This window comes from Engystomops pustulosus, chromosome 1 (assembly GCF_040894005.1).
Source record: "Engystomops pustulosus chromosome 1, aEngPut4.maternal, whole genome shotgun sequence".
In the NCBI taxonomy this organism is placed as follows: domain Eukaryota; kingdom Metazoa; phylum Chordata; class Amphibia; order Anura; family Leptodactylidae; genus Engystomops; species Engystomops pustulosus.
Genome location: NC_092411.1, coordinates 217,538,271 through 217,564,410, shown reverse-complemented (window position 1 = coordinate 217,564,410; position 26,140 = coordinate 217,538,271). Strand labels below are relative to the sequence as shown.

The 26,140-nt window shown below is 46.0% G+C and overlaps 1 protein-coding gene across 3 annotated transcripts in view; it reads left to right on the top strand.

Moving 5' to 3' along the window:
• The window catches only part of LOC140104563 (cilia- and flagella-associated protein 337-like), a 46,781-nt gene that overhangs the window by 19,874 nt on the left and 767 nt on the right, over positions 1–26,140 (top strand). For all 3 annotated transcript variants that reach the window (XM_072128185.1, XM_072128257.1, XM_072128331.1), the window contains 12 exons: positions 11,849–11,943; positions 12,039–12,090; positions 12,170–12,215; positions 13,306–13,359; positions 13,805–13,964; positions 14,066–14,155; positions 14,260–14,318; positions 18,436–18,577; positions 18,714–18,753; positions 18,844–18,932; positions 20,005–20,153; positions 25,976–26,058. In XM_072128185.1, the coding sequence (XP_071984286.1) occupies positions 11,849–11,943; positions 12,039–12,090; positions 12,170–12,215; positions 13,306–13,359; positions 13,805–13,964; positions 14,066–14,155; positions 14,260–14,318; positions 18,436–18,577; positions 18,714–18,753; positions 18,844–18,932; positions 20,005–20,153; positions 25,976–26,058 (1,059 nt within the window). The remainder of the gene's footprint in view (positions 1–11,848; positions 11,944–12,038; positions 12,091–12,169; positions 12,216–13,305; positions 13,360–13,804; positions 13,965–14,065; positions 14,156–14,259; positions 14,319–18,435; positions 18,578–18,713; positions 18,754–18,843; positions 18,933–20,004; positions 20,154–25,975; positions 26,059–26,140) is intronic.

The window sequence follows — 26,140 nt, the reverse complement described above, 5'->3', positions numbered from 1 at the left end:
CTATACTGTAGTTCAGGGGTCGGGAACCTATGGCTCGCGAGCCAGATGTGGCTCTTTTAGAGGCCGCATCTGGCTCGCAGACAGGGTGAGCGATTCGGACGCCCACCATGTAATTCCATCGCACCTGTCTCTTTAAGACAGGCGCGATAGACATGCAGAGCGACGCAGCCCCTGCGTCGCTCCGTACTTTGCAGGACACAGGCGGCCGATGACGTCACGGCGCCTGTGTCTCTGCGCGGAGGTGCGGGAAGTCGGAACCGCGGGAAGACGGAGCTGTCACTAGAAGCGGTGAAGAAGCGGTGTGGAAGCAGAACTGCATGTAAGTATAAGTTTTATTATGTTTTTTTGGCAATTTCTGTATGGTATTTTTTTTGGCATTTATGGGGAATGAGTGGCCTATGGGATCGGGATACTTACTGGGGGAAATGGATTATTTTTTTAACTGGGGGAAATGGATCCTTTTTTTAACTGGGGGAAATGGATCCTTTTTTTAACTGGGGGAAATGGATCCTTTTTTTAACTGGGGGAAATGGATCCTTTTTTTAACTGGGGGAAATGGATCCTTTTTTTAACTGGGGGAAATGGATTATTTTTTTTACTGGGGGAAATGGATCATTTTTTTACTGGGGAAAATGGATTATTTTTTTAACTGGGGGAAATGGATTATTTTTTTAACTGGGGGAAATGGATTATTTTTTTAACTGGGGGAAATGGATTATTTTTTTTACTGGGGGAAATGGATCTTTTTTTTTTACTGGGGGAAATGGATCTTTTTTTAACTGGGGGAAATGGATCCTTTTTGTTACTGGGGGATCTGCATACTCACTGTACTGGGGGATCTGCATACACACTGTACTGGGGGATCTGCATACTTACTATACTGGGGGATGTGCATACTCACTATACTGGGGGATGTGCATACTCACTATACTGGGGGATGTGCATACTCACTATACTGGGGGATGTGCATACTCACTATACTGGGGGATGTGCATACTCACTATACTGGGGGATGTGCATACTCACTATACTGGGGGATGTGCATACTCACTATACTGGGGGATGTGCATACTCACTATACTGGGGGATGTGCATACTCACTATACTGGGGGATGTGCATACTCACTATACTGGGGGATGTGCATACTCACTATACTGGGGGATGTGCATACTCACTATACTGGGGGATGTGCATACTCACTATACTGGGGGATGTGCATACTCACTATACTGGGGGATGTGCATACTCACTATACTGGGGGATGTGCATACTCACTATACTGGGGGATCTGCATACTCACTAAATTAACTGTGATGGGGCCTCTGAATATAATAAAACTGGGGTGGGGGAATTTATATATGGGCCAAAATTTATCAAGCAGGCCTGCTCTTTTTTGTCAGCATCTTTTTGTCAATAGGAGCTCAGTGGGAGGCGAAATTGCCCAATGTGGATTTCACCTGGACTGAAATTGAGCACTATACACAGCCCTTGTTTATTGCGGCCAGCACTGAGAATGAAGTGCAATTTTTTTCCTCTTCCTGTCACAGAGAGGCTCATTTACTAAGGGTCGGGTTGTTCAACTTTTTCAGGGATTACACGGTTGCACAGATAATTAAGAAGCTCCAGTGTCTCTTCTTCGCTCAGAGATTTTTTTGTTTCCAGGAAAGACCGGAAGCTGTGAAGCTATCAGCGCCATATTGGGGAAGGACACCAAGTTAAGAAGAAGCCACCTCCAAATTTAAGACTCCTCCCAAGGATAAAATTTGAGGTAAGAAAATAAGCACAAAGGGGTTTTATTAGATAAAATTATGATGTTCTGGATGTAATAGGTACGTGTTGCTTGTGATTATTGGACGTAATAGGTATGGGAATGGGGACACCACCTATAGTCACTGGATGGGGAACCTACTGGGTGTACTGGGTAGCTATACAGCTGACATCATATCCACCCAGTGGGCCATGCTGGGGTGTAGAGAGTGACCCTAACAGCTGAACACAGCCAGACAAGTCTGCCAACACCAGACAAACTCGAGCCTAAAAGAACTCAGCTCTTCTAGAGGTCTACTAAAGCTCTGTGGCACAAGGACCCAAAGAAACATGGAGCCGGCCCTCCTTACAGAGAAATCCACAGATCTAAATCTAAGAAGTAATGACTCCATGCCTTCTATTCACTCCCACAGTACCTCCCTTTATTGAAGAAGATGGCTAAAAGAAAAAAGGATGAGGAGTATCGTACTTTTCAGCAGGAATGGACAGAGGAATTTGCCTTTGTGGAGAGAGCAGGTTCACCTGTCTGTCTAATATGCAATGATAAAATTGCATCAATGAAACGTTCAAATATCAAGCGGCACTTCGATACACGCCATGCTTCATTTGCATCAAAATATCCTGCAGGAGACAGCAGGAAAAAAGCCTGCCAAGAGCTACTGTGCAAAGTGCAAGCTAGTCAGCAGCAACTTCGTGTTTGGACCCAACAAGGAGACTGGAATTCGGCTAGCTTTGCTGGTACTTTAGCGATTGTCAGAAATGGAAAGCCATTCACAGATGGGGAGTATGCCAAAAAGTTCATGCTTGATGTTGCCAATGAACTTTTTGACGATTTTTCTGATAAAAGCAAGATAATCAATAGGATAAAAGACATGCCTCTGTCAGCAAGAACCGTTCATGATCGTGCCATCATGATGGCAAATCAGATTGAGGCATCACAAGTGAAGGACATAAATGCAGCTCCATTTTTTTCCCTTGCTTTGGACGAGTCAACTGACGTGAGCCACATATCTCAGTTCAGTGTAATTGCAAGGTATGCTGTCGGTGACACACTGCATGAGGAAAGTCTTGCCGTTTTGCCTCTGAAGGGGACAACCAGAGGGGATGATTTGTTCAAGTCTTTCACTGAGTTTGCTAAAGAAAAAAATCTACCGATGGATAAACTTGTTTCAGTGTGTACCGACGGTGCTCCATGTATGGTGGGAAAAAACAAAGGATTTGTAGCCCTTCTTCGTGAACATGAAAAGAGACCCATCCTAAGTTTTCACTGCATCCTACATCAGGAGGCGCTTTGTGCTCAAATGTTTGGCGAGCAGCTTGGTGAAGTGATGTCACTTGTCATACAGGTAGTCAACTTTATTGTTGCCCGGGCTTTAAATGATCGTCAGTTTAAAGCACTGCTGGATGAGGTTGGGAATAATTATGGTGGTCTGCTTCTGCACAGCAATGTGCGTTGGTTGTCAAGAGGGAAGGTGCTCAGTCGTTTTGCGGCTTGTCTGAGTGAAATACGGACTTTTCTTGAAATGAAAAATGTTGAGCATCCTGAGTTATCCAACACCGAATGGCTCCTGAAGTTCTATTATCTTGTGGACATGACTGAACATCTGAACCAGCTCAATGTGAAAATGCAAGGTGTTGGAAATACAATTTTATCACTTCAACAAGCTGTGTTTGCATTTGAAAATAAGCTAGAACTGTTCATCACGGACATTAAAACGGGTCGTTTATTGCACTTTGAAAAACTGGGAGAGTTTAAGGATGCATGCACAGCAAATGACCCTGCTCAACATCTGGATATTCAGCAGCTAACAGGCTTCACATCTCATCTTCTGCAGACATTCAAAGCACGCTTTGGAGAATTTCGGGAGCACACTCGTCTTTTTAAGTTCATCACCCATCCACACGAGTGTGCACTGGACAGCACTGACCTGAGTTACATCCCCGGTGTCTCTGTCAGAGATTTTGAACTACAAGTTGCTGACCTGAAGGCCTCAGACATGTGGGTGAATAAGTTTCTTTCACTTAATGAAGATTTGGAAAAACTCACACGACAGCAAGCAGAGTTGGCGAGCAAACACAAGTGGAGAGAATTGAAACAACTTCAACATGCAGACCAGCTGATTGTCAAAACTTGGAACGCGCTTCCTGTCACATACCACACACTGCAGCGTGTGGGTATTGCTGTACTGACAATGTTTGGCTCTACTTATGCTTGTGAGCAGTCTTTCTCACATCTAAAGCACATTAAGACTAACATACGGTCACGTTTAACGGATGGAAGTCTCAATGCCTGCATGAAGCTTAACCTCACCACGTATCAACCAGACTACAAAGCCATCAGCAAGTCCATGCAGCACCAGAAGTCACATTAAAAGCAGAAAGTTTGTTATTGTTGGTTAACAACAGCATTAAACGTTATTATTTTATAAAAAAAAGAATTTGCACTTCATGTAAAACTATTTAATAAAGTTAAATTGTTTGTTACCCTGGGTGTACCGGCTGGTTTATACCATAGTAAGAAGTTGTGCTTTAGCACCCACTTTTTTTGTTCACTTTATTTAAGACCAACACTTTTAAAGGGCCACTGACAGAAAAATTGCTCCAGCAGTCACTTAGTACAGTAAGGAGTATTCCTCCCTCCTGTACAAAGCCACAACTGGTCCGAAACAATGGTAATTCTCTGTAAAATAAAAAATAGATAACTTACATTGGAGCTTGCTATGCAGGACATCTCCTTCAGCACTCTGGCCTCTTCCTTCTTCTGCGCAGGCCTGAAAGCTGCATCTCTCATCGTCAGGTGGGAAGAAGCCAGATCCAGGCAGCACATTAAAAAGAAACCAGGGTCCTGGACATGATGCCCTGCATCACAAGCTCAAATGTAAAATATAATTTTTTTTTATTTTTTACAGGGAATTAGCATCGTTTCTGTCCAGTGGTGGCTTAGTACAGCAGGGGGGGATAATCCCTGCTGTACTAATGACTGCTGGAGCGATTGTTCTGTCAGTGTCCCTCTAAACATATTGTACGGCTCTCGCGGAATTATGTTTTAAAATATGTGGCGCTTATGGCTCTCTCAGCCAAAAAGGTTCCTGACCCCTGCTGTAGTTCTTCTCAGGAGGTGTGAGCTTGCGGCTCAGGAATGTCACAGGATGTTCCTCACCCTCCACTACTTGGGACAGGACAGCCCCCAAGCCCACGTCAGAAGCGTCAGTCTGCACAATAAAGGTCTTGGTGAAGTTAGGGGTGATCAGTATCGGTCCCTCACACAAAACCGTCTTAAGTCGCTGAAACGCCCCCTCAGCCTCTTCACTCCACTTTACCATCACCGCCCTGCTACCCTTAGTCAGGTCAGTCAGAGGTGCCGCTATTGTCGCAAAATCGGGGATAAATCGGCGATAATAGCCCACTATGCCCAGAAAAGCCCTCACTTGCTTCTTGCTCAAAGGTCGTGGCCACTGCTGGATCGCCTCTACTTTATTTACTTGGGGTTTGATGACCCCTCGCCCAATACGGTACCCCAGGTAACGGGCCTCTTCCAGACCCAGTGCACACTTTTGGGGGTTCGCTGTCAGCCCTGCTGCCCTCAGGGAGTCTACCACTGCTTGTACTTTGGCTAGATGACTCTCCCAGTCGTTACTATAGACTATAATGTCATCTAAGTAGGCCGAGGCATAACTCCGGTGAGGTTTTAGCACGAGATCCATTAACCTCTGGAATGTGGCGGGAGCCCCATGTAGCCCAAAGGGGAGTACCACGTACTGAAAAAGCCCATCAGGGGTAACAAAAGCGGTCTTCTCTTTAGCCCTGTCAGTCAGGGGTACCTGCCAATACCCTTTCGTCAGGTCAAGGGTGGAGAAGAACCTAGCCTGTCCAAGTCGTTCTATCAACTCGTCAACCCTGGGCATGGGATAGGAATCAAATTTGGACACCTCGTTCAACTTCCTAAAATCATTGCAGAACCGTAGGGAACCATCAGGTTTGGGAATCAACACAATAGGACTCGACCAGTCACTTTTAGACTCCTCGATAACCCCCAGGTCTAACATCTGCCTGACTTCTTCGGATATGGCAAGCCGGCGCGCTTCAGGGACCCGGTAAGGTTTTTGGTGTACCCGGATGTGGGGTTCGGTTATGATGTCATGCTTGATGACTGAAGTAAGATGTGATGACTGATGACTGAAGTACGTCCCGGTAACTTAGAGAACACCTCCATATTTCGGAGCACAAACTCCTTCGCTTCCTGAATCTGGGCCCTGGAGAGGGACTCCGAGATCCGTACTTCAGGCACCTTGGCATCGGGTACACCTACCTCCGGTGTCCCCTTCTTGGAGACAGACGCCTTCTCTACTCCCATGGCCATCAGGGACTCTCTTTCCCTCCATGGCTTTAGGAGGTTCACGTGGTATATCTGTTCGGGTTTCCTCCTCCCCGGCTGAGACACCCTGTAGGTTACCTTCCCCACTCTCTCCATGACCTCATATGGCCCTTGCCATTTGGCCAAGAACTTGCTCTCCACGGTGGGCACCAGAACTCTGTCGCCTGGGTTAAAGGTCCTGAGTCTGGCTGACCTATTGTAGACCCTAGACTGGGCCTCTTGTGCCCTTGTCATGTGTTCCTTTACAAGGGGCATTACCGCCGCTATGCGGTCCTGCATAAGGGAGACGTGTTCTATCACACTACGGTGGGGGGTCCTCTCCTGCTCCCAGGTCTCCTTGGCTACATCCAAAAGCCCACGTGGGGAACGGCCATATAACAGCTCAAAGGGTGAGAAACCCGTGGAGGACTGGGGAACTTCACGTATGGCAAACATCAAATAGGGCAACAAACAATCCCAGTCCTTCCCATCTTTGCTGACCACCCTCTTAAGCATCCCCTTCAAGGTCTTATTAAACCTCTCGACCAGGCCATCTGTCTGAGGATGATACACAGAGGTGCGGAGCTGTTTTACCTGTAGTAACTTGCACATCTCCTTCATTACCCTAGACATGAATGGGGTACCCTGGTCAGTCAAGATTTCCTTGGGGAGGCCTGTGCGTGAGAACACCTGGAACAGCTCCCTAGCAATATTTTTGGAGGAGGTGTTCCTTAATGGAATCGCCTCGGGATACCGCGTAGCGTAGTCCAGGATAACTAGGATGTATTGGTGCCCCCTGGAGGATTTGACTATGGGGCCAACCAGATCCATTGCAATCCGTTCAAAGGGCACTTCTATGATCGGTAGCGGGACCAAAGGACTCCTGAAGTGGGAGACCGGGGCAGTAAGTTGACACTCAGGGCAGGAGCTACAATACCGGTTTACCTCCTCCCATACCCCGGGCCAGAAAAATCGCTGCAGGATCCTCTCTCGGGTCTTCTCAGCACCTGAGGTGGGTCTTCGTCTCCAGAGGTCCCAAAACACCGGTAAGTCTCTGCCGATAATAGCCTCATGAAACAGGGTCCCCACCACCCCCACTTCATGGGTAACAGTACCACAAGGGGTATGTAGGTTGATGACAGCAGTGGGATATTCGCGAGTGTCCCCATGTATACACAACACTCCCACTCTCCGCCCACTGTATAGTCCAGGATCAACCAAAGTTCCCCGCACCAGGGTGACCAGACTCCCTGAGTCTAGCAAGGCTTCCACTGTGTGACCACCGATTGTGACCATGCACACTTGGGGTTCTGCATCCGTGACTGACTCAGCCGCCAGAACTGGCCGGGCAAACAGTGACACTCGCCGGGTCTGGTTGCAGTCCATTGGCTCCACTGACAGAGGACAGTTGGCAGCAATATGGCCCATTTCATGGCACCGCCAGCACTGGATACGGCCATGACCTCTGTCACGAGCCTCACTGGGTTTCTGGGTATCCACGCCCCCCAATGAACCCCCTCCCAACCTGACATGTCTCCCCTTTTCCGCAGTAGCAGTCTTACCAGCTGGTTTGGTGACCCTGTCACTGGCACTGCTTCGTGTCGGAGAGGTAAGTAGAAGGTCCTCCGTAGCCCGATACCTCTCTACTAGGGACACAAGCTCCTCAGCTTTTGTGGGACCGGCCTGTCCAACCCACCGCTGGAGCCGAGAGGGCAGAGAACGGGTGAACTTGTCGAGGACCACTCTCTCTACCATCTGTGCTGGGGTGCAGTCCTCTGGTTGTAGCCACTTCCGGACAAGATGGATCAGGTCATGCATTTGGGAGCGTGGGGGTAATTTTTCTGAGTAAGCCCACTGGTGGACCCGGCTGGAGCGAACTTGAACGGTGACCCCAAGACGAGCCAGAATCTCCGCCTTTAGCTGGGGGTACTTACGGGCCTCCGTTTCACTCAGGTCGTAGTAAGCCTTCTGCGACTCGCCGGTCAGGAACGGTGCCAGGACATCTGCCCACTGCTCAGCCGGTAACTCCTCTCGTTCAGCTACTCGCTCGAACACAGTGAGATACGCCTCCACGTCGTCGGTCGTCGCCATTTTTTGTAAAGCCTTTTGTACTGCAGCCCGTGCGGAATGCTGGACAACCGGGTACCCTTGTAGACCAGTACGGGACCCCTCAGTAGTCGTCGCTTGCGGTGCTGCCATCATGCCAGAAAACTTCTCCATCATCAGCTGGAACATGGCTCGGGACTCTTCCTGCTGTTGCTGGAGCATGGCTTGCTGCTGGCGGGACCTCTCCTCCTGCTGTTGGAACATGGCTTGCTGCTGACGGGACCTCTCCTCCTGCTGCTGGCGGGACCTCTCCTCCTGCTGCTGGAACATGGCTTGCTGCTGGCGGGACCTCTCCTCCTGCTGCTGGAGCATGGCTTGCTGCAGCTGCCGATTAGCCTGGGACTCTTCCTGCTGCTGCTGCCGATTAGCTCTGGCCTCCTCTTGCAGGTATTTAATAAAGTCCTCCATCTTGGCTGTATCCTGCAATTTGCCTGCTGCTTTCACCCAGGCCATGCAACGTTGCAGGATGTAGCGAGCCTTTCAGGTGTATGTCTTTTGAACTGCCCGCATCCTCCACCATATGTGGGGATTTGGCCCAGTAGAGACCGTGGTAGCGGGGTGCTGGGATGCAATTTAAGACAGGGACACCAGGGTACAGTCCAAACAGGTCTCGCCTGCGTTTATTGCAGCAAAATAAAACCAGCCTTTACATTCAGGTATTTGAATAAACAAAAGAAAACCTACCCGTCAGGGTGCTAACTATACAAATAGTCCATTAGCTCACACTAAACAAAGATCACGTGGGTGCTCCAGACACACAGGTCAGAGCTGTGTCCTCTCAGCCTCCTTCCACAGAGAGACAACCCACTCAACTCTGCTGAGTCATTTTATCCAGGCTAATTAGGCTGTTCCCATCACCTGTGTCCAAGGTGCTGGACAAACCCACCTCAGCACTAAGGCCTTGCATAGAAGCAAAACCTAGGGGAAACATACCGCCCATCCACAGTTAACCCCTTCAGTGTCTCACAATGTTCATGGATATACCGTATGTCTTGTTCCTTTTAAAGGGAACCTACCACCACGAAACTACCTATAAAGGTAGATCGGGTGGTAGGTGGATCAATAGGACGTGAGGATAGCCCTTTTAAGGGCTAATCCTCACGTCCCCGCAATGATTTGAAAACTTTTATTGCCCCAATATTAAAATTTTCTTATGCGGCTACTGGGGCGTGGAGTAGCCGCATCTGAGGTTACACGAGGCGGCTACTCCATGCCCCGGTAGCCTCTTTTCTCCTCCTACCAAAAATCTTCGGTGCGCAGCTACGAGGAGCTGCGCGCCCTCGTCCGGCACATCTGCTGTCTGCGCATGCGCAGAACAACAGGCCCTCGCCTGTGCAGCTCCGACTCCGTAGCAGTGACCGCGCAGGCGCGGGCCTGCTGTTCTGCGCATGCGCAGACAGCAGATGTGCCGGACGAGGGCGCGCAGCTCCTCGTAGCTGCGCGCCGAAGATTTTTGGTAGGAGGAGAAAAGAGGCTACCGGGGCATGGAGTAGCCGCCTCGTGTAACCTCAGATGCGGCTACTCCACGCCCCAGTAGCCGCATAAGAAAATTTTAATATTGGGGCAATAAAAGTTTTCAAATCATTGCGGGGACGTGAGGATTAGCCCTTAAAAGGGCTATCCTCACGTCCTATTGATCCACCTACCACCCGATCTACCTTTATAGGTAGATTTGTGGTGGTAGGTGCCCTTTAAGTTTAATGCTTATATTTTGTCTTTGTCAGTATATACTACTGCTGTTCACATGTGCATTAGGAATCACTAAAATCTTTTAAAGATCACAATGTTATTTCATGCAGCATCATTATAAACATTTATGTTTGTTTTATGACAGAGGATAGTTGTGAGTATATATGTAGAATTTGTCACAGGCATATGTTGAACATCTATGCCTCATTGTACAAATAATGGAGGCCCTAAAAGACTTCTTCATATTTGAAAACATTAACTTGGTTAGAAGATGGCGACTTGTAAAATGCCCCTCACAGATCTTCCCCTTCCAATTTACATGCAACACAATAAAAGACCATTTATTATGGTGCCTCCATACTTGTGAACCACACTGCAGAAGAAACTACTGTAAATGGAGGTAGATTATATTTGGACATTAACTGTAAATGGAACTCAAGGATGTAAATTTAGGTTTAATTTATTATGTGTCAGAACTATATGTAATGAAAGTAATATGTTTCTTTTTATGCAGCAATAGGCTGATGTGTTTTGGTTATATTAAATTATAATTTTCTTTGTGATACATAATGGTTTCCAATGCTCTATATGTTTGCATAGAAACATCCTTTTTGTCCGTTGACTTGTTATGTAACCTGCAACCTGTAATTATACAAATGCTCACCTGGTAATAGGTGCTATGTCCTGCGCAGAGCTCACGTCTAAGCCTTTAATCACTCCCTGCAAATAGGAGCCTGTGTCATCAGTGCATCTTCAGTTAAAGCAGTCTCATGAGATGAAGAAAATGCTAGGGAAAGATAATGCTACTTTATTGAGTTATACCCATGAGATAGTTGGTGCACGCTGTGCACAATGCCAGCTGGTCAAATCATAGTCATTATATCTTGTTATTTAAAGACGGCATCATGGCCTATATTTTTGTTAATATCGGTGAGATTGTAAGGTGATAGTGACATGAGAAGTCATTTTAGAATAAATTAGCCCCATGTGTGTTTATTTTTGCAAAAGCCAAGAAAATGATCTGTGACAATTTAAAGGCAGCCTGCCATGGGGAATCAGGCCCACCAACCTGGTCTCCAGGATAGTGTCAGGAAAATAGTGATATCCTTCTATTTTTATCTTTATGCAGAAATAGATGTTTCAACACTTCATTCAAATGCCCTCCAAGGAGTCACAGGGTCGAGAAAAGTCATGTTAAATGTCCCTTGTTGACTTGATGGGTGTCTCATAGTCCATATACTTCACCATAAGTCTTGGTGGCAGCTACTGAAGGTAGCTTATAATGGTGTACATGTCCTGTGGGACTTAAGGCCAGCCTGGAGTGGTCATGTCATTGTGACTCTTCTCAGCCTCTGTGACTCCTTTGGTTGTTTCTTTGCAGCATTCAAAGCTCTCTGTCTATAAAGCTGAATCTCCTACAATATAGAAAGGCATAATTGTGATTATGAAACCACCCTGCATAACAGGTTGGTGACTATTACAAGTAGGTATATAAATAGGCACTAAAACGGTCCATTTTCTGTTGAGTGCCTGTGCAGAAGCAAAAAAGCCATGGACAGCAGGGAAGGTAGTCACTTGGCCAACTCCAAAGTGTGTACCATGAACTCCTTTTATTCAGTTTCTTTACAATATTTGTGTCACCAGAAAACCAATGTTATCTATAAATCATAGAGCAGGACCCCTTTTACTATTGAGGGCAGACATCCACAACCAAAATGTATTTCTCATTCACATGCATCCAGCCCAAACCTGAGTATGGTTGTCTGGTAGGGTTGTAGGCAATTTCACTTTCGGTTGCAATCTGTGCTGCAAAGCCACCAAAGTAGATGAATTTACTTGTAATAATGTAATAATTTATGTAAGATGTTTATATTCCATGTTTAGCTATTTCAGTGTGTTGTGTACATCTCTGCTCTGTTGTGTATTCACAGACTGGTAACGGGTGGCAAAGACGGAAGCTTAAAGCTGTGGGACTACAAGTCAGATTCTCTTGCTCTCATAAGGACACTTATACAAGGCAGCGCAGGTTGGATGCTGGAGAATTTCCATTGATTTCCATATTAACACATGTATCTAACAACATAGTTGTCGTTTGTTTTGTTCTTTGCTCTTCCCTTGCAGGTGCTAGAGGTGGAATCAGTGACATCACCTATGTAGAACATAGCAAAAATCAGTATGTATTGTTTGCATTGGCATGGAGTCCTAGTCCATTGTGTAACCGAACTAACCATTACATTGTGTTGCTTCTAAAGGTACATTATATCAGTTTCTTATGATGGGAAGGTGCTAATCTTTCCGGTAAGTTTTAAATCCTTATCTAAGGATTAATGTTGTTCATTGTATCACTGAGTGACCAATACTCATTGCATAGAAAACCTAGTAATAATAACAACATACTGTACCAAAGACTACTACGAAACATACTGTAGACTACACCAAAGTCTACACCAAAATCTTTTCCATTATGTTCTCCCCTTTATCAGTTGACCTGTGTAATTCTTCATTGCCAGTGCTGGTGCTGCAGAGGATTTAAAGAACCCATCCAGAGAATGGGTGCACAATTTCAGATCGGTGGAGTCCGAAAGCTAGCATCCACAAAGAGTAGCAGTTCTTAGTGACTGATAAACTGAGAATGGAAGTAGGTTATCTGTGAAGTGGCCAGGTTACTGCACATTAACTTCCATGAATTTGAATGGAAGCTAAACTGTTGTTGCTCTGTTCAGCCACTAGACTGAGAATGGAGCTGTCTGCCTCCTGCTCTATTGTCTTTTCATCAGCTACTGAGAACAGTAGGGAGTGGTGGGAGCTAAGATCTCAACCAATATGATATTGAGGAGCTATTTGTAGGAGGTCATGAATATTTCCTGGCTAATGGGATCTGGGGTGATCAGGTTAGGGCCTAATTTGTTGATCAGTGGGGGTCTCAGTGATCCCCACAGATCAAAAATTTGCCCATTAGTCTGACGGAGCGACGAGGGGTCCGACGGAGGTACATGGGACCCCATCGGACACCTCGTTTTTATGATTTGTGGGGGTCTTATCACTGAGACCCCCACTGATCAGCAAGTTAGGCGCTATCCTGTGGATAGGGCCTAAGTTTTGTTCGTGGGAAAACCCCTTTAAGTATGGGTTAATGGAGCAGAACCGTGATGCACACCCGTCTGCTCCATTAGTCTGAGGGAACGATGAGGGGTTCGACGGAGGTACTTTGCACACAATCGTTCCTCTCGTTTTCGTGATCTGTGGAGGTCTCCGTGGGCCTAACTTTTGTTCTTGGGAAAACCCCTTTAAGTAGGGGACTGCCTGTATTTTGATTTACAGTATACGTTTGCTAAATGTGAGTAATTAATGTCTATACCATCATTCACATATTTTTCTCCAAAATTAGGATAATGTGGTGTCAGAAGACGTCCTTCCACAATTCACTTGGAGAAGTAATTTGGTGAGTTGTACTCTAATAACCTAAACGGTCTCTGTTGCAGCAATATGGCAAAACATTTTTCCTATAGGAACTAGTGTGTGTTAAGTCTAAATGATATAATTTATCACATACGTCATTCAGAGGGCACTGTAGCAAACCCCTTTCCAGATGATTGAGTGCCCCGATAATCATGATAGCGCCCACAGTTATGGCTTCTTCATTAGAGAAGGTGTTATTGGAGAGTATATCAAACCCGTCAGCCACTGTTCATTAGGAAAGGGAATTTATTTGAACACCATGAAAACATATGCAATTTTCCTGCTTCTCATTTGAAGGCAGTTGTGGTCTGGTATCTAACATCAGGGTATCTAATGGTCCTGCGCTGAGGCCAGTAGATTGTGGATGTTTTGCTGCCATGGTTTCACAGAATTGGTAATTCCAGTGGAATATTTGTCTTTATATCAAGGTAAATGAAGAAGAAATCAAACTCTGTCTGGCTTCATGTTCTTCTAATATGATTGCTTTATCGAAATGTAATGGTGAAGTTTCCGTGTGTAGCCTCGATACTGGGGAGCCCCTTTGCCAGCTTTGCTCTTTTTATGGAGAAGAAGTGGACACTGAAACAGGTATCTTCTTAGTAAAATACACAAGCAATTACTTTTTTGCCTTATACAGCAGAAGATAAATGTATTGTACTCATCTTTTCGTTATTTTTCCCTTTTCTTAGGTAATTTAGTCAAAAACAAAGCCATTTTTATGTGCTCCAGGTTTGAAAGGAAAAAGGACTCTGCAGTTTTAGTAACTAGCGGACCTAGAGGTAAGCTGTGATCTTGCCGTCACAAAAATAACTAAGGACATATGACATTTCAAGCTAAACAGTAATAGTACAGTTTTTTTGTGGTAAATTTTGTCTTTTTATAGGTCATATTACATTCTGGAATATTGTTGGAGGAGGTAAAGTGTTTGCAAGGTTTGAAGGAGTAAGTATCTTACTTTACTATTGTTAATGTTAAGAAATTTCGACTATAATGTTACTGTAATAAATATAGCATGCTATAGCATGAATATATTGTTTGCAGAAAAAATAAAACAGTAAAAGGTATTCACATGCCTATTATTACATTACTGAGCAGTTCAGAATTTACCAATGACTATGAATCTGATAACTGTATACAATACTACCCTGAACAGTATGAATGTTTCTTAGATAATTTACTCTGATGCCACAGAATTCATGCATATTTTCATAATTGGTCTGCACCCTTCTGGTCAGGGCTAAATGCACCTTAAACAGACAGCTCAAGGCTACACTAAATGCAATACTTTTTAATGGATCAGTGCAAAAATACCATGTGCTAGTCAGAGGCCCCATCAAAAACACTTACATGGCTTCCATGATAGCTTCTATATGCCATATTGGGTGGCACAGGCTTTTCCTTTTGGGCTCTGATAAAAGCGACCTTCATGTGCATGAATAGGTACAATATAATACCACATATCATCTTTTTTTTTTAAATCAGAAACTTTTATTTCTTCACTGATATAAAAAATATACCCATTTCAAAAAGCCAATATTTAGTACATATTATTACACATATTTACTAGTATAAACGCATATAACATTTCCCAAGTCCACCCCACCCCCCGCCCCTATAACCCCTTGGTACGAGACTTTTCCCCTTGATCCGCCATGGCGTTGCACATCCTATACAGCCTCAGATGCAATAGAATACCCCCTACAAACCTAGCACTCTCCTCATATTCAGCTTAGACCAACCCCTCTGCAGTTCCTCAGTTGCCAACCCTGGAAACTCCACCCAGTCGGACCACTGTTTCTCAAATTTTTTGATATTTCCCCATTTCCATATAGTCCTATTAGTCATAGATATCACCTTACCCAACCCTGGAGGTTCCGCATCCAACCAGTGCCTAGCTATACCTTTCCTGAGCTGAAAGGAATTTTGCCACAGCCAAACATTCATTTTGGGTCCCCTGCTGTCCATCCATACAGCTCAATAAACCAACCTTAGGATCATGAGGAAGCCTTATGTTATACATTATCCATCAAATCCCCCGCCACAAGCTCTCTAGTGCAGCACAGGACCAAAACAAATACCGTCCTTCAGCTCTTTCTTCTGTACACCGAGGGCACCTAGCATCCTCCTGCAATCCCATTTTCCATAGAACATACGGTGTCCTGTACCACATTTCATCTTTGGTTGCTGCTGGACTGCAGCATGCCCAGCAGCCTCCTCTAGTAAGGACCAGCAGGCTCCCCCAGTAATGTAAGGACCAGCAGCCTCCCGCTTTCCCAGTAATGTAATGCCCAGACAGCCTCCCCCAGTAATGTAATGCCCTGCAGCCTTCCCCAGTAATGTAATATCCAGCAGCCTCCCCCAATAATGTAATGCCCAACAGTCCCCTCCAGTAATGTAATGCCTAACAGCCTGCTCCAGTAATGTAATGCCCAGACAGCCTCCCCCAGTAATCTAATGCCCTGCAGCCTTCCCCAGAAATGTAATATCCAGCAGCCTCCCCCAGTAATGTAATGCCCAGCAGTCCCCTCCAGTAATGTAATGCCCAGAAACCTCCCCCAGTAATGTAATGTTCAGCTGCCTCCTCTAGTAATGTAATGCCCAGCAGCCTCCTCCAGTAATGTAATACCAAGCAGCCGCCCCTAGTAATGTAATGCCCAGCAGCCTCCCCCCAGGTGTAATACCAAGCAGCGTCCCCCTGTCATGTAATGCCCAGCAGCCTCCTCCAGTAATAAAATGCCCAGCAGCGACCTCCAGCAATGAACTAGACTGCAGCAGCAACCAAAGATGAACGAAATGCCCAGGCATGTAATGCAATACCCAGCAGCCTCCTCTAGTAAGGACCAGCAGGCTCCCCCAGTAATGTAAGGACCAGCAGCCTCCCGCTTTCCCAGTAATGTAATGCCCAGACAGCCTCCCCCAGTAATCTAATGCCCTGCAGCCTTCCCCAGTAGTGTAATATCCAGCAGCCTCCCCCGATAATGTAATGCCCAGCAGTCCCCTCCAGTAATGTAATGCCTAACAGCCTGCTCCAGTAATGTAATGCCCAGACAGCCTCCCCCAGTAATCTAATGCCCTGCAGCCTTCCCCATATATGTAATATCCAGCAGCCTCCCCCAGCAGCCTCCCCCAGTAATGCAATGCCCAGCAGTCCCCTCCAGTAATGCAATGCCTAACAGCCTGCTCCAGTAATGTAATGCCCAGACAGCCTCCCCCAGTAATCTAATGCCCTGCAGCCTTCCCCAGTAATGTAATATCCAGCAGCCTCCCCCAGCAGCCTCCCCCAGTAATGCAATGCCCAGCAGTCCCCTCCAGTAATGCAATGCCTAACAGCCTGCTCCAGTAATGTAATGCCCAGCCTGCTCCAGTAATGTAATGCCCAGACAGCCTCCCCCAGTAATCTAATGCCCTGCAGCCTTCCCCAGTAATGTAATATCCAGCAGCCTCCCCCAGTAATGTAATGCCCAGCAGTCCCCTCCAGTAATGTAATGCCCAGCAGCCTCCCCCAGTAATGTAATGTCCAGCAGCCTCCTCTAGTAATGTAATGCCCAGCAGCCTCCTCCAGTAATGTAATACCAAGCAGCCACCCCTAGTAATGTAATACCCAGCAGCCTCCCCCCAGTAATGTAATACCAAGCAGCCTCCCCCTGTCATGTAATGCCCAGCAGCCTCCTCCAGTAATGTAATGCCCAGCAGTCCCCTCCAGTAATGCAATGCCTAACAGCCTGCTCCAGTAATGTAATGCCCAACCTGCTCCAGTAATGTAATGCCCAGACAGCCTCCCCCAGTAATCTAATGCCCTGCAGCCTCCCCCAGTAATGTAATGCCCAGCAGTCCCCTCCAGTAATGTAATGCCCAGCAGCCTCCTCCAGTAATGTAATGCCCAGCAGCCTCCTCCAGTAATGTAATGCCCAGCAGCCTCCTCCAGTAATGTAATGCCCAGAAACCTCCCCCAGTAATGTAATGTCCAGCAGCCTCCTCTAGTAATGTAATGCCCAGCAGCCTCCTACAGTAATGTAATACCAAGCAGACTCCCCCTGTCATGTAATGCCCAGCAGCCTCCTCCAGTAATAAATGCCCAGCAGCGACCTCCAGCAATAAAATACCCCATGCATCTACCTGTGAGTTGCTTTGCTGAATTTGACTTGATTTAATGTATCAATTAATGAAATGCACAGCAGTCTTCCCCGGTGATGAAATCCCCTGTGCAGCCTTTTCCAGTAATGAAATACCCCAAGCAGTCTCCTTCAGTAATGAAATGCCCCATGCAGCCTCCCAGAGTAAAGAAATGACCTGCAGCAGCTCCCCTAGTAATGAAATGCCCTGCAGCAGCCCCCTATAATGAAATGCGCTGCATCAGCTCCCCCAGTATTGAAATGTCTGATGCAGCCCCCTTGTGATAAAATGGCTGGCAGCCAGGGGCTAACTACAGTGGTAACAGCCTTAGCAGCCACTATGGGGCCTGCAATGTCAGGGACCCCGTCATTCAACCTGACAAACTAAAGAGTGGAGGATGTGCTCTATTATTTACATATTATGCTGTACAATGTGCAGCATAATATGTATAACTGTATATGCTATATGTGTATGGTGTCGGTATATACTGTATGTATGTATATATGCTGTATGTTTGTATATGGCACTGTATGTGAGTGTATATGTTCTATATGTGTGTGCATAAGTGTATAAATGAGTATACAAATATGTATATTTTTTAAGTGGGAAGGGGACCCCATGCAAAAGCCTGCTATGGGGCCTTCCTCTTGTAATTACGCCACCGCTTGCAGCAGTGATGAAATGTCTGATGCAGCCCCCTAGTAATGAAAATGCTCCCCGCGGCTCCCCTTCCCTCATAGCAGGGTGATGCGGTGATGTCGCCGCTGCTGATGTCATAGTGTGTGCGAGGGCAGAGCTTGATGGATTATGGATTGCTCTACCGTATACAGTTCACCTACTCAAATGAGTCTACATTATACATGTACAAATATATGAAGACTACTGTTTTAACGCTACAATTTGATTGATGAGACTAAGTGATCGACTTTTGATCTTACCCTTGCAGTCACAGTACAAATGTACGGTAAATGCTATGGCTATCAGCGAAGATGACTCCCTGTTATGTGCAGCTGACCAACTTTTTTACATCTATGTTTGGAATATATCCCAATATGCCCTAGGGGCACCAGAGGAGCAGCCGCCTGTCTGTGAGTTTCAGCTTTACTGAATTTAACTAGTTTATTGTATTCATTTTTAAATGCAATAATGTTATATTTATAATGTTATATTTTACATACAATATAGTTTTTTCACTTTAATATATTCACTTTATTGTTCTACTAGTGCTTCACTTCTGGAGAGCGCATATGAGTGATATCACAAGGTAGACAATTTCCTTTAAATATATGATCCATAATCCATATATTTTATCAGCTTAACCTAAAGTATAACACAATTTATATCATTTAATTAGAGTAATCCCTATAGAGAAGCACAAGGTGATTGTAAGCTCATCCCAGGACTGTACTGTGAAGCTATGGAGTATACAAGGAGAGTTTATTGGTAAGTTTTGATTAGTATATACACACATATTATATATATATATATATATATATATATATATATATATATATATATATATATATATATATATATATATAAAGTAGTGAAGCAAAATTGAGTGTTTTTTTATTCCCAAGCTGCTATGTTTCATCTGAAGCCTTTCCCTTGACAGCGCATCTAGCTCTGTCTCCAGCTGGAAAATCTCACACCTTTTAGCAGGCTCGCTGAAACAAGGGTTTTTCTGGGAAACAATTTCATTAGGAGTCATGCTACATCCTAGCTGTATACCGGCTGAGTCTCACTCTGTTCTAATACAGAGATCCCACCGGAGTGGAAGAACTCCTAGTGGAGGCATAAGAACATAGCTGTCTTTTATCTCCAAACAGGATGGGGGCTCAGGGGGTTCGGGGTTTGAACAACTGCTCTATTACCGCCTCCCTATGACCTTCCATTGAGAAGATCTCATCTGTTCTAGGTTTGGGGAGTTTAAGCTTCCCAACCAAAGAGGAGGGACAGTCTCTCAGCCTGTCCAGGTTGTAATAGTGTGTTGTGCCATGCCAGAAGCTGTTGAGGGCCACCCTTTCTCGTTATAATACTGACTGTACATACCCCTGTGGGGTGCTGAATGTAACAGAGAGGGTTGTTATTCACTGATAATAATAATAATTCCTTTATTTATATAGCACACACAGATTATGCAGCGCTGCACAGAACTTGCCAAATCAGTCCTTGTCCCCAACGGGGCTCAGAAACTAATCAACCTACCTGTATGTTTTGGGAGTGTGGGAGGAAACCAGAGAACCCGGAGGAAACCAATGCAAACATGGAGTGTGTGCTTAGGAGTATGAGCAGGAATGCTCTCACTTTAACTTCTTTGTTCAGTTTTAATAAGTTCCCCCGTTAATAAATTATGCTGCAATAATAATGAATGCTGCCATTTATGACTTACTGAGCTTGGAGTTGGAATCCCTACCGCAGCACCACGCGATCAGAATATTACTTTACTTTTTTTTGGTACAGATAACCCAAGAACCAAAGAAATTAATACGTTTCTCCTATTCTGTTTTCTTAGGAACATTTGGGCAAAACAAATCCTGGTGCCTAAACAAGAATGAACCAAAGAAGGAAGAGCCCAGTGACAATGAACAACCGTCACAAGCAGCGTGTGTTTGCAGTCCGTCTGTAGTGGAGGAAAAGAAACAAATGGATAAGATCTCTGAGGTCAGTCCCCCCAGGTGTACAGAAGAGCATATGAGCAGGTTATGTGATCACAGCTTTACAGTCTGGCTCATAGAGGTCGCTTATTTTAATTCTAGCTCATTAAGATGCATCTGTGGATTCTAAGAAGAATCAACATTTTTATTTTTCTATCAACAGAGAGGGCTTTATACCATTTTAAGTACCGGTATATAGAACTTTTTTGTTTTTTCTTTTGGTGGTGGAGATAAATAGTATTCTTGCATTTTTTTATGAATTTTTATAGGCAATACCCTATATAAAATACTTGATAAATAACTCTTTTTTGTTTTTTTTAGGTTGCTATGATTGCAAAAATACCAACTATTCAGCATATTTATTCCTCAAAATTATTTACAAAAAAAAATCTAAAGATATAATTTTTTTTGTAATATTGTTGAATTTTATTTACCCCACCACTGAAATGTGATCTTCTATCACACTTTAATAGGGACTACCTACAGGCATTTGGAGGCTTACAGCCATTAATGCCCCACTGGGCATTGTAAAGAAAACAATGTTTCGTAGGGCCAGTTCGCATCTCGGTTAGGTCTTAAGTTTTTCTTATTTCAATTTCATGGTAGAGAACCTACCATGCAAATCAACCCACCCAAAGACTTCATTAAAACTATGATTAAAAAGTATTGCCCTTATCCCTAAATGGTTCCTCTCCATGGCTGCAATGTTACAAAAATCTTGGTGAGTCCTAGGTTTCACTAGGACATGCTGCTTTGTGAAACATAGAGAGAGGGTCTGTTACGTCATTGGGCACTTAAAGTCATGTGACCGGGTGATGTTATCTGTGGTCCTGTTACATCTGCAATGTCTACCCCCATGCATGTATTACATGATTACATGAAATCAAAGCATGTCTCCATGGATGCACAGGGAGGAGTAGAAGTCCTTGAAGGTATGCTGTGATTTCATGTGATCGGATACATATATGGGATAGACATTGAAAATGTAACAGGACCATAGATGACATCACCCTGGCCACATGACGTACTGCATACCTCCCAACTTTTGTGGAGGAGAAAGAGGGACAAAATGGCGGCGCGCGAAGCGCGCCGCGGCGAATTTTTTTACCCACAGAAGCCACACCCTAGCCACGCCCCCTAACCACACCCCCTGCCCACGTCACTGCTCATACCTTCAACGCATCCACTGGCACCAATGTATATTTATGTATATAATTGGGGGGCATATTCCACTCCCCCTAGACAACGAGCATGTCCCCCCCCCAGACAACGAGCATGCCCTCCTAGACAACGAGCATGTCCTCCCCTAGACAACGAACATGCCCCCCCCAGACAACGAGCATGCCCTCCTAGACAACGAGCATGCCCCCCCCCAGACAACGAGCATGTCCTCCCCTAGACAACGAGCATGTCCTCCCCTAGACAACGAGCATGTCCCCCCCTAGACAACGAGCATGTCCCCCCCAGACAACGGGCATGTCCGCCCCCAGACAACGAGCATGCCCCCCCTAGACAACGAGCATGTCCCCCCCAGACAACGAGCATGCCCCCCCTAGACAACGAGCATGCCCCCCCTAGACAACGAGCATGTCCCCCCCCTAGACAACGAGCATGTCCTCCCCTGTGGCTGCGTGCCCTTTTTGTGTGTTTGTGTTATTTTTGTCTTCCAGGACCGTGCCTGCTGTGGACTGCTTCCGATTCGAAGGATTACATCGATGACCGACAGTTCTAACAAATAAAATGGTCAACGAGGGTGTGTCTGCGTTTTTTGTCAAATAAAATTTTCTGAAAACGGTGTGATTATTTATTTTTTTGCGACACTCTTCATAGTTTGCCATAGTAGTGGTGCCGGCTAGGTGACGGTGCTCATTACTAAGGGCTGGCCTTAGTGTTTGCCTTAATTTTTTTGGCAAATTCACACTAACGCCCATACCATTACCCCGGTACCCACCGCCACCAGGGGTGCCGGGAAGAGCCGGGTACAAACCAGTACCTGACCGTCTATAGATGGTCAGGTAGTGGGGCGGCTGCAGGCTGTTATTGTTGCGCTGGAATAGCCCCCTAACAGTGGCCTATCCCAGCTCAGTAATAGCAGGCTGCTGCTGCTTTTTTGTATCTGGCTGATTTGAAAAATAGGGGCACCCCATGCCGTTTTTTCTTCAAATTTTTGACAAAAATATGCGTGGGGTTCCCCCTTTAAAGGGGGCTCCCAGGCTGTTTCCCCCATTTTTACAAAAAAATGGGGTGAAAAACGGCATGGGGTGCCCCCTATTGTTCAAATCAGCCTGATACAAAAAAGCAGCAGCAGCCTGCCATTACTGAGCTGGGATAGGCCACTGTTAGGGGGCTATTCCAGCGCAACAATAACAGCCTGCAGCCGCCCCACTACCTGACCATCTATAGACGGTCAGGTACTGGTTTGTACCTGGCTCTTCCCGGCACCCCTGGTGGCGGTGGGTACCGGGGTAATGGTATGGGCGTTAGTGTGAATTTGCCAAAAAAATTAAGGCAAACACTAAGGCCAGCCCTTAGTAATGAGCACCGTCACCTAGCCGGCACCACTACTATGGCAAACTATGAAGAGTGTCGCAAAAAAATAAATAATCACACCGTTTTCAGAAAATTTTATTGAACAAAAAACGCAGACACACCCTCGTTGACCATTTTATTTGTTAGAAATGTCGGTCATCGACGTAATCCTTCGAATCCGAAGCAGTCCACAGCAGGCACGGTCCTGGAAGACAAAAATAACACAAACACACAAAAAAGGGCACGCAGCCACAGGGGAGGACATGCTCGTTGACTAGGGGTCAGGGGTAGACATGCTCGTTGTCTAGGGGGGGGGGGAAATGCTCGTTGTCTAGGGGGGGGACATGCTCGTTGTCTAGGAGTCGGGGGGAGACATGCTCGTTGTCTAGGGGGGGGGGAAATGCTCGTTGTCTAGGGGGGGGGACATGCTCGTTGTCTAGGAGTCGGGGGGAGACATGCTCGTTGTCTAGGGGGGGGGAAATGCTCGTTGTCTGGGGGGGGGCATGCTCGTTGTCTAGGGGGGGGGCACATGCTCGTTGTCCAGGGGGGGAGAAATGCTCGTTGTCTAGGGGGGGAAATGCTTGTTGTCTAGGGGGGGGGACATGCTTGTTGTCTAGGGGGGGGGAGACATGCTCGTTGTCGCAGTAAAGGGGAGGGGTCCTATGGAGCGCAGTAAAGGGGAGGGGTCCTATGGAGCGCAGTAAAGGGGAGGGGTCCTATGGAGCGCAGTAAAGGGGAGGGGTCCTATGGAGCGCAGTAAAGGGGAGGGGTCCTATGGAGCGCAGTAAAGGGGAGGGGTCCTATGGAGCGCAGTAAAGGGGAGGGGTCCTATGGAGCGCGCAGTGAAAGCCATAAAAACCACATTTGATATTTTCCTTCCCGCTTCCCAGTACAGGGCCTGGAATATTTAATACTGTCACTAGGAAGTATAATTTGTTACGCAGAAACAGGCCGCACACAGCTCTGTACATGGAAAAATAAAAAAGTTATTGATTTTTGAAAGTGGGGAGTGAAATATGGAAACGCAAAAATCGTTCCGTCAGAGTAATGGAGCAGACGGCCGTGTGTGACCATTCTGCTCCATTACCGTCACAGAGCGATGACCTTATGTGGACCCCAACAGACCCCTCGTTTTCATGATCTATGGGGGTCACATCACTGAAACCCCCACACATCAGCAGGTTAAGCCCTGTCCTATGGATAGGGCCTAACTTGTATTTGTGGGAAAACCCCTTTAACCCCTTAACGCTCTGCGCTGTAGCTCTACGGCGCAGAGAGTATAAGGAGTGTATGAAGAGCGCTCACGGGCTGAGTCCTCTTCATACAAGGTGGGGGGTTTTGCATGTTGCAGAAAACCCCCACCGCTAATAACCGCGATCGGTCATTGTCGCCGGCAAAGTCTTTTTTAGAATCGCTGTGCCCCCGAACGTCATCGGGGGGCGGCGATCGTTTGCCGTGGTAGCCTCGGGTCTTCTTTTGACATGAGGCTACATGGCTTCTGCAGATTCGTTACAATGAGCCAGAAGTATTGCTGTATATGGTAGGAGCGATCTGACCATCTAGGGTTAATGTACCCTAGAGGGTCTAAGAAATAGTGGAAATAAAAAAGAAAAAAAAAGTTTTAAAAATAAAAAAAATGTATAAAATATTAAAAATTCTAATCACCCCCCTTTCCCTAGAACGGATATAAAACATAATAAACAGTAAAGATCACAGACATATTAGGTATCGCCGCGTCCCAAAATGCCCGATCTATCAAAATATAAAAACGGTTACGGGCGGCGGTGACCTCCGAGGCGGGAAATGGCGCCCAAATGTCCGAAATGCGACTTTTACACCTTTTTACATCACATAAAAAATTAAATTAAAAATGATCAAAATGTCGCACAGACCTCAAAATGGTAGCAATGAAAACGTCGGCTCATTTCGCCAACAATGACACCTCACACATCTCCGTGCGCCAAAGTATGAAAAAGTTATTAGCGTCAGAAGATGGCAAAATTTTTTTTTGCACACATTCGTTTAATTTTTGAAAATGTATTAAAACACAATAAAACCTATAAATCCGGTATCACCGCGATCGCACCGAACCAAAGAATAAAGCTGAGGTGTTATTTTGAGTGCACAGTCAAAGTCGAAAAAACTGAGCCCACAAGAACGTGACACGTGCGGTTTTTTAAAAAAAAATTTCCACATTTGGAATTTTTTGCAGCTTCGCAGTACACGGCATGTTAAAATAAATAACATTACGGGAAAGTAAAATTTGTTACGCACAAAATAAGCCCTCACACAGGTCTGTACACGGAAACATGAAAAAGTTATGAATTTTTGAAGTTGGAGAGCGAGAAATGAGAGAAAAACCCTGCGTCCTTAAGGGGTTAAGGGATTAAGTATATGGTACAATAAAAGCAGAATAGAAGGGCACTGGGGGGGTTAGGGATGGGGGCAGGGGGTCTATGGAGGAAAGTTAAGTGTTTAACCCTTTAGCTGCTGCCTGCAGTCCCTGTAGAGTACCTGTTATCACACTGCAGCAGCTGCACACACTCGGCTCTGCTTCATCAGACGAACTTCAGTGAAGAGCAGGAGGAGGTGGGGGCAGGGAGCTATTGATGTAGCAGAGCTGGAGAGTTCCTGCCTGCACGGAGGCTGATCCCCTGGGGCTGCTGTGCAGGGGCAGTGCAGAGAATAGGACACTCTGCACTGATCCATCCATCCATCCATCCATGTGCCTGCAAGTGGCAGCTTGAGGACAGGGAGGGCTCTGCCTCCCAGGGGAGGGGATGGGGGGAGGTGCCGGCTCTGCAGCAGACAGCCCGGGAGCTGGAGAGGAGGAGGACGCTGCACCCCGCCCCCTGGCTTCTCTGTATCCTGAGCAGGACGGGGGCGGGACTCGGGGGGCGGGACTCGGGGGGGCGGGACTCGGGGGCGGGACAAGACGGAAAAATCCGTGAAAACGCAAAAAAAACGGGACTTTCACTTAACGATCCGTGCAGGCGGGACAAGGGTTAAAAAACGGGACTGTCCCGCCCAAAACGGGACGGTTGGGAGGTATGCGTACTGATAATTAGACATGCATAGGAATAGATGGTAGGAGCGGGCCAAGCAGCACACACCCCCTGTGATGCCAGGAAATATGACATAAGTTGATAGGGATGTAAGGGAAATAAGGTTTAGGGTTAGGTGCTGTCACCTAACCCCCCCCATACAGTTGTATGATGCCCCCTAACCCCCCCTCATACTGTTTTATGCTGCCCCTTAACACCCTCATACTGTAATTTCCCATATGTGTTTATACTGCAGGTAGAGGCCTCTTCTCTTACAATATATGATAAGGACATTGCTGATGAGCTAAAAGATCAAAATCATATCAACTCTAAAAACAGGTAAAGTATATATATCACTAGTAGATGTCTAGTCATTAAGTAATTAATGGGAATATTAAGGGAAAATACATTCAGAAATGAT